The sequence below is a fragment of the Anas acuta genome, chromosome 5 (genome assembly GCF_963932015.1).
Source record: "Anas acuta chromosome 5, bAnaAcu1.1, whole genome shotgun sequence".
NCBI classification, from domain to species: Eukaryota; Metazoa; Chordata; class Aves; order Anseriformes; family Anatidae; genus Anas; species Anas acuta.
This window is the reverse complement of record NC_088983.1, coordinates 9,352,113-9,365,795: the sequence shown is the minus strand read 5'-3', so window position 1 is coordinate 9,365,795 and position 13,683 is coordinate 9,352,113. Positions and strand designations below refer to the sequence as shown.

Below are 13,683 nucleotides of genomic sequence, written 5' to 3'. Positions count from 1 at the left end.
TAAAGCAACCCTTAAAATAGGACTAGAATGACCTATCTGCAGAAGAACCGAGGTCTTTGGGGTGTTTTTTAGGAGACAGGCCATGGTTTTATGGAAGGGAGATCAAATGAAGCAGTTTATCCTTGGCTGTAGGACAAACTGGTTCTGGCTATGTATGGCTACTTTAGGGGCAGTGCACCCTCTACAGGCAGCTGTGAGCTTGTAGCCTCCCTGAGTGCCAGAAACACCTTGGCTGATCTCAGCTACAGTTCTGCACGTGTGGCTGATCTCATGCTTTTTGTTTTAAGGGAAGAGCATTAAGGATCCACAAGCAGGAGGAATGCAGATCGATGATAAGGCCAAGCAGAACAGTGATGGTCATCCCTCAGAAAGCACCCCCACCTCAACCATGGTTCTCCCAGAGATGGGTAAAGATGTTACAGATGCCTCAGCTCCAAACCGGGCATTACCTGAAAACAACACTGGAGTAAATTTGCCACCAGGGTCCCGGACAGAAGGCCACCTGGTGGAAGCTGATGGGACCAGTCAGCCTGAGCAAGGTGCAGAGATGGCAAACCTCCAGCCAAGCACAAAGAGCAGCTCCATTACCTTCTCTTCCACTAACATAGGTGCTGGGATAAAGTTTGTGAGCGGCATTTCATGCACTACTCTGAGAGAGCAGCTCAATGGGTCTGTCTCAGAGGAGCAGGACAACGAACGCCCAGGGAATGGCTTGGAGAGCTGCAGGCTGGCACAGGAGCAGGACACCCAGCTGAGCCAGGACGGGGTCGAGCCTCCATCTGCTCCCTGTGACAAGGCTCACCAGGCAGAGTCAAAAGAGATGGCAAAGGAGAACGAAGACCCTGGTACAGACTCACTGTTGGACACCTCCCAAGAGAAGTCCTTCTCGGAGGAGCCAGCCACCGACTCCTCTTGTTCAGCAACACTGCCCCCAGGGCAAAGTCACACAGACAGGGAAAAGCAGAGGACATCTGGGAAACGGAGGAAGAAGAGACACAGCAAAAGCTACTCAGGTAGGCTACATGGCACTTGGGGATTGAGTTAAATTGGGGGAATGGGATGGGGGGCGGGGGGCATACTAGTATATTTGTATAGATCTGCTCCTCCCCAGTCCAAGGTCTGATGCTGTCCATAGGAGGTCCCTTGTCCCTATTTTTAACAGAGCTGTTATTTTTATTAACCTGAAAAAAGATGTAAAAAGAAAAACATGAGCATTGTTCATTCTCTTGACATTTATAAGCACTTTATAAAGGGGTAATGATGAATCAATAATTAAAAAGCCCATTACACATATGCAGTAAAGATGGCAATAAGCACATCTGTCAAGTGTGCTAAAGACAGCTACAAGGCACGGTTATGTGCAAACAAGAGCTCCATTAGACTCCAGAGCTGTGATTAAGAGCAGTTAATACTGGGTACTTAATCAGTGATCACTCCCTCTCAACCACTTATAAATGCATAAAGCCAACAACAACAGCACTGCTGTGGTGGCTTTTTTTCTCTCCTAAGCCTCCTCACAAGAGCACTTTGCCTGCAGTAACTTGAAAACCTGCCCCAGGTGTACTTGAGGTGGCTCCATGGATCCAAGTCCCTCAGACGTACAGAGCTGGAGCCACCTTTGGGTGAATACTTGAATCCCAAATTAGAGGCACCTCATAGGGAAGACACTCGGGTCTGTCAGCCTTCAGAAAGATACAATATGTTGTCCAAAGCCTGTTTGCTGCTAGATTTCGGGGTCAAGCAGATGGGCAGGACAGTGGTCGAAGCTTCTCTTTATCAGTGTCGAATATTTTTGCTTTTAAGGAAAGTGGAGGCAAAAGAAAAGGAGAGTTTGAATACCCACTGCTGAGAGAGGCAGGGAGGGCTGACCATCTACTGCAGAGGAACTTACCCTTTTAGTGACAGTATGCCCTGGGGCTTTAATTATTTATGTTTCTGACATGCCACATTCCCCTAGCTAAGAACAAGGCATGAAACAGAAGCGTTTTCCCAGCACAGTGGTTTCCAAACTTGCCTCCCAGGAGGCAGCAGGAGGAGCTGCAGCAAAGGGAGCTCCCAGCCATCGCCATGCTTTCATAGTGTCTGTTATGAGTATTTCTAGCTTAAGACATTAATCCCCCACAAAAGCCATAGGCATCTAGAGATGGCATCCTAGGAACCTCTCTGCTACTAGACAATGTTTTCATTTGCCTTGCTATGATCAGATATATTTAGTGTGTCTCTTTTGTTTAAAAGCAGAGGTTGAGGCTGATACTGGAGATAATAAAACAAAACTAGGTTGTGTGGTACAATGAGGTATGTAAACTCGCAAAGGCGTTTTTCTGTGAACTAACCCTAGCACTGGGACTTTACAGACCTAATCAGTATTCAGCATATCAGCTAAGCTTTTTGTCTTTGTGTCTAATCACAAATACATTTAAAATAAATTTGCTACTCTGATTTTTACTCTTCAGGGTGTTGATCTTGTGTTGAGTGGAGTCAGTGCTGATCTCCCCACAACACAGGGTCACATCCCACATGTCTGTCCTCTGTGTCAACAGCAGCCAATCCACCTTTCCCTGCAGATAATTAAAAGTCAGTATTCTAACCAAGTAAATCCAGCTTCATGTGATAAACAGTCCTTGCTTTGATCCCGTAATTTTCTCAAAAATAGTAAAAATGCAATTTCAGTACTGACCTTCTGCAAAGAACAACATTTAGGTTGCTTGTAGGTAGCCACTTTATATAGCACCATGTACATACAGGCCTCTAGAAAAGAATAAAACACTGAACCCAGGGAAAAATTCTCATTGGAACGAGATACCAGCTCCAACTCAAAGCCAAGTTCAATTCCTCATGATACTGCACACGAAGTAGTGCATTGGAGCAAACAGACCGTGCATACTTCTCGTGTGCATTCATGCATCTTTCTGGGAGGAGGTAATTTGGCTTTTGTCACTAAAAAAAAAGTAACACAGGTAAACCCTATTTCTAACAAAAATGCAAACCAAGTTCCCTGCATCTTTCACTGATACTGTCAGCATAGTTGCTCATCATAAGAAAACTTCAGACTGAGACCTTCATTTGTGAAAGTTTGCCTGTTTTTTTAGCAGGTAGAAAGAAATGCCGGAAAAAAGGAGCAGTCAAAACATGCCTTGTACTGAAATTGCATAGTTACTCGTTGTCGTTTCCATGCTGATGAGTGTCTCTTATAAACTGAATCAATGATGCCAAATCTCACTCTCTCATTTCTTGAAAGAAATGTGTTTATTCTTCAGCATCCCCTGTGCCTGGGGGGCTGGGAGCCCTGCTCCTGCCCAGCCCAAGGCCCCAGGGGCATGGAACAGAGGAAGCTCTGCGGGATTTCCACATATGGTTACTTTTGTTTCTGCACCTGAAGCATCGCTGCAAACAAGAGAAAATGAGACATATATTGGTGTAGTTACACTCCTGACTATTCCTGCCCACTCCTCTTGTCCCCTTCTGTTCTGCACCACTGGATTATATCAAGGGCAAAAGAGAAGTAGCACTGTAAGTTTAAAAGTCCTAATGAAGATTTACAGCAAGAGCAAGAAACAGTAGCAGTGAGACTTGGGTAAGAAACACAAGAGGACCACTGGTTTTGCTGCACAGGGAGGGCAGCTGAAACCAGGAGCTGTGTAACTCAGATTATGTACATGTATGTTTTAAACACAGGTACTCCAGCACACAGGCTTAAAAAAATCATAGTAAAAAAAAATAGATATGCAGACACCTTTGTAGTCTCCTTTGAAGATGTAGGAAAGCAATATAGAGGAAGGCATGGAAAACCAGCACCTTTAGGAAGTGACCAAGTCAGGCAACTGTTCAAGTACTTCCTCAAAAGGCCAGCAGCAACCACAAGTGCTTGCTGCTGCAAAGGCAGTAACGAGCAGCACCTTAAAACCTGTAATTTCCCTTTTCCCCTCCTCCCATTGTTATGTCATTTGGCAAGGTTATCAGAAACAAAATCCATTTGCTTCTCTTAGTCTCCAGCTGCAGTGTGTCCTCACCCAAATGCAACTTAAGTCTGTGCCTCTTGATATGACAGCCTCAGCAAACCTGAAGTGCTCCCCATCAAGTAATAGGGAAACCCAGGAAAAGAAATTAAATATTTTTTCCCAGGGTGATCCACCTGATTTTTAACCCTGCCTATATTTGTTCAGATCACCTTTGATCTCTTGGCCCAAATACACAGTCTGTTCAGGTCACAGCACCAGTTCTCTTGGTACAGGATATTTCTCTGGCTGACTTGCTGGAGCTGGAACTTGCCGGGTTGAAGTGAAGCTGCAGGAATCTTCCTTCTTGTGCAGATCCAGTTGTAGTGATCAAGACTCAGTCTCCTTTTTCCCTAAGTCTTCACAGCTTCTGTAACATCAGAGAAAGGGCCTCCCAGGAACAGCCTGTGACTATATGAAGTAATACTTCAGAGCTGTAAAAGGACAGCTGTTATCAGCTATTCAGCTCTTGTCTTTTGACTATAACTTGTTATACAGCAGTTTCTGTATTACCATCATTACTCTTTAAATGTCAGCTTTCACAGACAAGGGTGGCATCTCATGTTATCTCCATATTCCTGAAGGAAATAGTTTAGCCCATTTCCCATGGGATCAAGGTACTGGTGGTCACCCTGTGTTTGTGTGTGTACTGGTAACATCTGAACTCATTTCCAACCACATTTGAAAAAGAATTTGAAGAAGGAATATTTTACAAAAACTGACAGTCAGAGGACACTATACGAAGGCCTGGACTCAGAGCCATTTGAGTTTCCTTGTATGGAACCAGAATAGTATAATTAAGCTAATGGTTGTTTTCCTGTATTACATTTTCCTTCATGTTTGTCATTAGAAATTCTTCAGTCCTTGAGTGGGATGGGTGCTTAAAAATGACAGTGCACAGCGCTGTCCTTCTGACAGCCCAAACTCCCTCAAGAAACACCTCTGATCAGATGGGAGCCTGCCTGCAGGTCAGGGAGCATACATGTTTTGCTGCATCGTGCTCTGACAAAAATTACGTTCGCACCCTCTGAGTCCCCCTCCTCATGGCCAGGACCCAGCTCTGGTGCCCGTTAGCACCCCTCACACGAGCTGGGAGATCCTTCATCTGTATGAAATGCCACACACAGACTTCGTTTCACAACAGTTTGACAGTGGGGCCCAGGACTAAAGTACTGGACAAAATGTCCTTTGGACAAAACAAGGTGAGTCCCCAGATTTATTAGTTCAACAATTTAATATCTAGAAGCATATCCACTATTCTGCTTGGAAAATACAAAACTCACATTGTTGGACCAAACCAGTACCTAGCTTAAAAGCAGAGTTGCCCAGACCCTTGAACATCAGTGCCAGTTCTAGAAATATAAGAGAGGCTTTTATCATGTACATAAAGTTTTAGCACGACCAGTTTAAGTTATCCAAGGGACATGAAACCAGTTTCCCTAGACCTCTCTCATTTTCAAGTTGCAAACATTTCTCATCTTCCCCTCCTCCTGCAGGCGTCACGGCAAGGCAGAAGAAATAACGGAGGCCTGGACACATCCTAACTCGTCCCCAGAGCACTGCCAGCCGCTCAGAAGCCAGGCTCTGTGTCACTGAAACGCCTCCCGCAGCCACCTCTGCCCTGACCAGATGTCATGCTCCCCCTCAAGCTGCTTTCCACCCTTTGCCCGAAGACCCAACAAGCAGCCCCGGAGACATCAGCACATTCAGCCCGTGCCTTACACGACCTGCGCTGGGCCCTGGCACCTGCAGGGACACGGGCCTGGTCGATGCGCGGCGGTGGGGAAGGCACGGGTCTCTCGGCCTCCATCCCCAAAGCCAAATTCCCCTGCCTGCTCTTAGGCCAAACTCCTCTTGATGTGCCAGCTGAGTGTGGCCCAAGAAAGGACTGCATCGTTCAGCCCTCGGAGGAATTTTAAAAATAGCAGTGCCTCGACTAAATGAAGGGTATAAATTCAGCAGTGGCAGTACCCTCACAGGGAGAAGCGTGTTACTCCCCCTTCTCATTGCCTACTGTCAATTTATATTCGACTAGATCCAAAACCCAGATCAGACATATGCATTTGCACTCTCAATCATTTAAAGCAAGGAAAATAAGTTATAGGAACAAAATGAAAAATGCATTTTAGTAAATGTCCATATAAACAGTGTCTGGCTCCCAGATAGTGCTTATGTGCAATGAAGTTGAAGCACATCTGTAGCCTTGCAGTAGTCTTCTCACACACACAGGTACGTGCGCAAATTTTCGAGAATCAGGGCCCAAGCTCCTGTTATTAAAGCAACGGAAAGAGCTTTTTCAGGGTGCTTGGTTAGATGTATTTTAAGCTTATTTAGTAAATCTCCAGGTTTTAATACTGTTGTCAGCTGCTTGCACTCAGAAGCCTTCGCATTCGAGCTGCAGAACATGTGCGTTCATGTTACTTTTGCTTTGAAACTGGGAATGTGCAGTATTGTGTTTTAAAGATTCAGAGCTTTATTTCTTAAGTTTTGTAATAACATTGTATCATAGTTTTGTACATAGCTGTCGATTTAAAATTATCGATGTTTATTGAATTTATGATGTGATAGTGTGCTGAAACATGAATCAAGTGGAAGAGATTGTTACATTTAAGAACTATGCCTTTGTATGGTAACCACTGTGTTTAGACTAATGTTCAGGCTAAAGCTTATTTTGCTTTGCTGAATAGGACTTGTAACATCCTTGTAATACTGAACACTTTGCTGGACTAATTTAGAAGTTACGCCAAGAATTAAATCACTTGTTTATTTTAATCTAAGCATTGTTACTGGAAAACAGTTAACAAAAACAAAGGTGAATTTAGAGTAGATGCATGGGCAGGCTCAGGTCAGGAAGCCCCATGGAGCAGCACAACCGTGTTGCAGCTCAAATCCGGTTCGCGGCTGGCAGAAGCAGGCTGAACTCCTCCACCCTTTCCTGCAAAACTGGATAACCCGCCCCAGCTTTAACTTGCGTGACTGTCACATTTACAGTTCTCTCTTCCCTTCCTCCCCCTTCTAGTCTCAGAGCATGTCACCCATGTCAGTCTTTCTTGCTCTCATTAATCCAATTTCTCTGCTCTCAGATTAGACCCCAGCCTACAAAAATCTGAGTATCAAAGATTTTCTCAGCACCTTTGCAACCTCCAAGTTTCCAGCAGGAGCCTGCAGCCCAGGCTGGCAGTGAGCAGGCAGCCTCCTCCAGCCCCCACCTTGTTGTTTTATCAATAGGAGGAAAAAAAAAATCACTGTTATTCAGGATTTGGAAGCAAACAAGCTTTCTTGGTGTTACTTGGGGAACATTACCTGCTGATACCCCTGGCAGGCTTATTTCTTCAGATACTGCAGTATTCATCCACTTCTTCATCTGGGTCTTTCAGCTACCCCCATTTCCACCCAGAGAGAAAAACGTATCACGCAGAGTTTTTATTGCTCTGAATAGAAAGAGAGAGTATTCAAAAGAGGACCTTCAAGGAGAGGTCATTTGGCATTACCTTTCCACTCTCCACAAGATTTTACAGAGAAATTGGTTATTTTGAGCCACTGCTTGTTCTTTGTTCTGTAGTCATCTGTGAAAATTATATTAAATTATCTACACAATCAGATCCCAATAAAAACAGGACAAAGTGCAGCATTTATAATGTATTACTGCAGAGCAGCTCTGCTACCATTACAGTGATTATTTAACAAGAACAGGGGGATAGAGTCAGAACAGGTCAAAGAAAGATGTTTGACTGGTACTTGCAGTTTTGTTCCAGTTGTGACTTTTAAATAGAGTTCTTGATCCTGAAGATTTTTCTCAGTGTTTGCAAGGCCAAATTAAATGCTGATAAAAGCATTTACTTTTGCAGCCATTTCAACAGGTCTGTGCTCATTTAAGCCAACGGTAAGTTTGGATCTCAAAAAAAGAATTTGTATGGTATATTGCAGCAACTGGACAGAGTCCATTACCTAAACCAGCCTGTGAATGTTTTACCATTCTAGAAACCACAAGTTTCTAGCTGTCAAATAACTGCATATTCCTTAAATAGGCATTGGCTACATGATGAAAATGAAGCTATGGAAGAAATCAGCAGAAGTTTTTTCTAAGTACTTCACGTCAGAATTTGGATATGTTAAAGGGGATGGAACTTCAGGGTTTGATTGTTTTTTAATTTCAATACTGAAAATATTTCAAAATTTAGAATAAAAGAAGTCAAAGTACTTGACAAGTCTCCTTTCTTCTATGGGGGTGGGAGGAGCTTATCATTCACCAGAATTTGTCCAACATACAAAGTTCAATATAGAAGCTTTCTGATAATAAAAGCCAGCACTGCAGCATTCCTAGCTCACCTTACCTGTATATATGGTAGTAGTAACAACCATGACATGTGAGTGAACATGTTAATCATGGGGTTATGTTCACCTAACGCATCCAAAAATGAATACAATCATGACCAAACTCCATCATGAACTCCATCATTTTGTTTACTCACCCCATGACTAAGGTACGGGCAGGATATGAAAAAGAGCTTTGCAATGTTTAGAAACTTGGTTACAGAGGGTTAAAAACTGGGCAGTGGTAGTGATGGGTCAAATCTAAGTCCCTTGTTATTAGTGATTATTTGTAATTATGATGTAGTGACAATCTTGCAGAATATCTATGCCATTGCAAATCCTGCAAACGATAATGTGAGTGCAAATAAAATGATTTCCAACTATTTAATGTAGAGCAGGTACCAGACTTTAAATGCCTGTGGAGAATTTGATCACTGCAAGTTAATCAGCATATTCAGCACTGTAAGTACAACTCACTGTCATCCATGCTGAACCAGCACTTAATTCACATTAAGGACTCTCTAACGCTAGCTTTGCTGTGGCATGAACAACTTCTGCAGGAATTCAGTGTGACAACTCACACATAGCCAGGTGTCAGTAGGAATTAGCAGGACCTCTGCTCTTCCCTAATAGAGACCTTAAGCAGACTCGGCATACATTACTCAAAGTCATGAAGGATCAGTCTGTGACAGTCAGCTTCTATCAAGTCAGTTTAGATAGATTCCCAGCCTGTCAAAGCAGGTTCTTTCCTAGCATCAACAGTCTGCTGATGACACCCACATCACTGTTAGAGTTGGTTTGCCTAGCTCTCGGCATGCAGAACCTGATGTGTTTGTTCAGTACTTAAGCAGCTTCATAGTACATTATCTGCAGTGAGTTCAGTCATGAGTTGGCGACAAGTAATTACCAAATCCAGCAGTCAGAATAGATGGAGAATAGACAGAAAGATTTTGCCCAAAGGAGAAGCTGCAAAAGCAAAAAGAGCAACAGACTTACTACATCTGCTGCTGCTGTGATCATTTGGAACCCACAAGTCTATTTTTTAATCTAAATGAAGCTCATTATAGCATGATTTTTAAGAGCTATTCTGTAAGGTCAACTGACCTTTCTTATACACTTTGCAATATTTTGTAACTTCCATTCTTCAATGTTTTCATTGCTCAACTAGACAAAACCAGAGCTGATTTGGTCTACAGTGGTGGTAATGATAGTCCTTTGAATGAGAGCATCGACAAATGATGTTCAGTGTAGCCCCAAAAAAGAAATTTGTAAAATTATTGGTTTAGCAAGAACTAGATATGAGAAATACAGTACTTCAGGAAAAGAAAGGAGGAAGAGGAGTCGTCTAGACACCCTTCCAGGTGGTCTATACTGTAATCCTCCTTGATGAAACAGTGTGACAATGCTTGGAAGGATATACCTCCAAAATAGCATTACATTCACTGTATCAGCAGTTCACAAACTATACTGAATCCCAGACAGTATGGAACAAAGGGTTTGTTTCTCTAAAATACGAGCATAATTGGAAAGAGTCCAAAGAGAACAAAAGAAAGATTTTTGTCCATTCAGTTACTGTCATTGGGTCTACTTTTCTTGCAGAAGTTTGGAGGATAAAGGAGAAACCATTACCTCTAAAAGCCAGGTTCTGTGACACCTACCTGCAAAGGTCTGGATACCTGCAGATGTCTGGGTGCAGGCCACAATACAACAGCATCTAGATCTATTGACAGCTAACATGGTAATGTCTTCTGAACCATGACCTATCCCAAACCTAGCAAACCTCTCAAGGTTAAATTTATTATACCCTGTCAATAATCTCTTCCGATATTAAAGCAACTGCTAAAATTCTTTTTCATTTTGAAAAGTTAATCCCTACTCTCCACCAAGTCCTGTTAATCCTACAATACATCTTCTCACACCTTTCCCACCATTTATATACACCACCACACATTTCCTTGGTTGAAGTGCCTCACTGCCCTGTCACGGAGCACAAGGAGCAGCTCAGGGGTCTTCATAATATCTTCACCCAGTTTTAGTCATCTACAGCTGCTGCCGGCCCGGGCTCCACCTGCAGCAGATCCCAACGCTCCTGCCTTCCTGGCAGCTGCCAAAAAGTGCAGCCAGTTCCCTTAAAGAACTTTTTTGTTGTTGTTGATTCCATCACTAGGATCAAGCCTAAAAGCATCAAGCACGTAGACTTTGCAGCCTTGACCATATTAGTGCCTGAATTTCCCCACCCATAAAACAGTTGCAATAGTATCCCCTGAAACACTTTGAAAACAGTTGATGAAAAACCGAACAAAATAAATAATTTCAATAATAAGCAAATAATATCAGTAACATCAAAACACATTATGTTGTTATAATAGAGTCAAAACGAAAGGAAGACTGTAGAGTGCTATTGTTCCCCTAAGACCTCTCTGAATCCAGACTGCAGAAAACCTCTGAAAATCCTAGGAATGTAGGTGAAAGGAAGAGGATAAATCTTATGATAACAAGAAAATAAATAAACATCGCTTGTTCAATAAGGGATTATGATCTCTGATTTCTTCAACTTCTTATTTTTATTCTTGCAGGAATGGTAAATACCAGGGATAAATCACATCTGTTGAAAAGTCAGCAGTGAAGGGTACCGCGTAACAAACCTCTTAATGCAAGCAGGACCCTGAATCCAAACCACAGCAAGCGTGTCCCATTGGGAGACAGTGAACAATAACTCTGTAGGGCCTTAACTGCATAACTGAGCAATTAGCACTATTCCCATCTGGGTTATACAAACTGTGGTTCAGTTCTATTTTGCAAGCACATCTTCTTGCCTCTAAGGTATCTCACACTACAGAAATTGATTCCTGCACTGTCACTCTTAGCGGTTACCTTAAATGTTTGTAAGGATACTGTTTTTAAACAACTTGAAAAAAAAATAAAAATAAACATTTGAGAATATAATACAAAAGAGGAAATACCAGGTTTTCTGAAGCAGTCAATACAATCTCTGCCATCAATATAACAATGACTACTAAATGAATTTCTAAATACAAAGAAAATTGAGCCTTACTTGATAACATAGCCCTGTATCAGCCCAAAAGCAATGCTAGAATTGAGGAAAAAAAAAAAAAAAAAAAAAAAGAGAGAGAGAGAATGCTTACATAGCCCAAGACGTAGAAATAAGATGTTTTGGGGATCTAACTTTAAATCTATATTCCATGCCATCAAAATACAACCCACCTTTCCAGGCTAATGAGAAACATATTTACTTTCTGTGCATCAGTAGGCAGATAGAAACAAAAACATGTACTGTGGCAGACCTCAAATATCAGTAGCTTTTCCAATAAAACAAAAGGTAGAGTAGCAAAGTACTAAAAACAACTTCAAAGTTAATTGCAAATTAATTGATTTCAATTGATCATCAGAGTTGAGCTGGTGCATTAAATCAATCTCCATTCCCTGACTTGCCTAAATGGTGCCAGCAAATTAACTTGTTTTCATGAGCAAGCCAGTCCTTGCTTGGTTGCACTGAGATACGTGCATATATTTACCAGAGGTAGATGTTTGTATTTTTCCCAGAAGAAATTTCATGCAGAGATTTTTCTTAAATATACCCACAAGCTTATTTGAACAGTATCAGTAATTTAAGTTACAGCTATCTTGAAGTTACACTGAAGCTCTTATCTTCCTAACAGCATGGAGCTCTCTACGTAGTCTCAAAAGTATAATCTTTGGATGTATATTATTATAAACCTATTTATCTTTCAAAGTATATTAGATGTTTCTTGTGTAATATTTGTATTTTATTAGGTTTAAAAAAAAAAAAAAAAAAAAAACAACTTTCCTGTACACAAGCCCTGTAGCAATTTAGAAGAGCTATCTGATTAGGCAGGGGAAAAAGAAGAAAAGAAAAAGGAGCTTCCTAATTAATAGTGTTTTACCAACTCTTTCAATAGCTTAATTAACATAAATAAGCATCAGAATTTTAACCTGATTATTTCTAATAAGACTTTTTATCAGCTTATTTTACTCCTAATATTTCTAGCAGAAAATAGATTACTCCTCATTAGGTTCTTTCACAGTGCCAAATCCCTTTCTTGTCCCACTAAGGTAATTACAAACATCTGTACAAGTTCATCACAAAGACTGGGAGATCCTAAAGGGGATACATTAAGTCTTTTACATAAATTAAAGTAAGTCTACTTTGCCTTTGGGAATGTGTTAGTGCTTATCTGTGCAAAAAAAAAAAAAAAAAAAAATGAAAGGCAACTAAAAATTAATTCAAGTAAACAGCAAATATATTTAATATTCATTTTCTATTATACGTCTTCATCTTAGCTATTTTAACTGCTTCCATTTTATATGTAAATAAAGGTTTTATTTAATCTTTAGTGTATTTTAATGTAAGTAATTTCTTACTAAATTATGATTAAAACATGAATCAAAACATTTATGCCTTTCTTTTGCATTGGATCCCCTGGCTCACAATTTTACTGAGGCTGTCATTAGATCTGGACACTGTCATTAGTACAAACAGCAAGGTTTTAAAGACAAACTATTTCAAATTAGAAAGTGCTGTAAAGGAACACTATAGAATGATGATGCCTCAGTGGAAGGTTTTAATATGGTTCCCTTAAATAGTTTTGTTTGTGCAAGTCATTACTTAAAATTGCTGTGCCACAAGGAAAATAGTCATTCATAAATATTAATCTGGTCCTTTAGGAACATAAACATGGTATATATACAACAAGTCTCTGATGCTGTGCTAAACACAAAAATGAAAGTATTCATCCAGTTAACTCCACGAGAACCACATGTGCTACTGATATATGCTTTATTAAAGACTCATGCAAAGGCTGGGATGATGGGAGCCTTGGTTTCTGTCTACATGCAATCCCTGACAGCTCTGCTTCTGGAACATTGATAGTTCGCTCCTCGTTCCCTGTTCAACATTTGGTGTCTTAACACAAATTAAGAGTCACAAGCTAACTAGAGCTACTGGGTCTCAGTGTCCCAGGACACAGTTCATCCATAAAAAAATTAACGGTTTACAAAAGAAAGCTTCATTCAGTCAAGCAATTAAGACCAAGTCCTGAGCCAGCCAGGACTGACTATCTCTGGTTGACTTTGGTAGGTCCAGTTCCATGTTTAAAATTGAGCATAAATCCAAACGGGGACGTCTGCATGCTGTTTTGCAAGATGGTTTAAAAGAAATTCTACAGCCTCGGGGCAAAAATAGAGATTTGTTCTAGATTAAAATTTGGTGAAAGGACAAAGCAAGACCATCTTACTCATACTTTTGCTTATAAGTCATTTCCCTGGGTGGTCACAAGTCCCTAAGCATTTCAGCTCAAGCCATCCTCAGCTGCAGCTTGTTTAATTTATTAGG

At 41.2% G+C, this 13,683-nt stretch overlaps 1 protein-coding gene and 1 long non-coding RNA gene across 8 annotated transcripts in view; one reads left to right on the top strand and one right to left on the bottom strand.

The window, feature by feature from the left end:
* The window catches only part of LOC137856822 (inverted formin-2-like), a 40,233-nt gene extending 32,038 nt beyond the window's left edge, over positions 1-8,195 (top strand). For 5 of the 7 annotated variants that reach the window (XM_068682603.1, XM_068682596.1, XM_068682599.1 and 2 more), the window contains 3 exons: positions 288-1,013; positions 2,236-2,295; positions 5,492-8,195. In XM_068682603.1, coding sequence (XP_068538704.1) covers positions 288-1,013; positions 2,236-2,294 — 785 coding nt within the window. In that variant the 3' untranslated portion in view covers position 2,295; positions 5,492-8,195. The remainder of the gene's footprint in view (positions 1-287; positions 1,014-2,235; positions 2,296-5,491) is intronic. The other 2 variants (XM_068682601.1, XM_068682602.1) reach the window with 2 other exon arrangements.
* LOC137856827 (uncharacterized) lies at positions 1,020-12,007 on the bottom strand. The gene is made up of 3 exons (XR_011096818.1): positions 11,535-12,007; positions 2,678-2,748; positions 1,020-1,181 (listed from the first exon to the last, which is right to left on the bottom strand). It is a non-coding gene; the product is annotated as an uncharacterized lncRNA (long non-coding RNA).
* Positions 12,008-13,683: the final 1,676 nt, after the last annotated feature.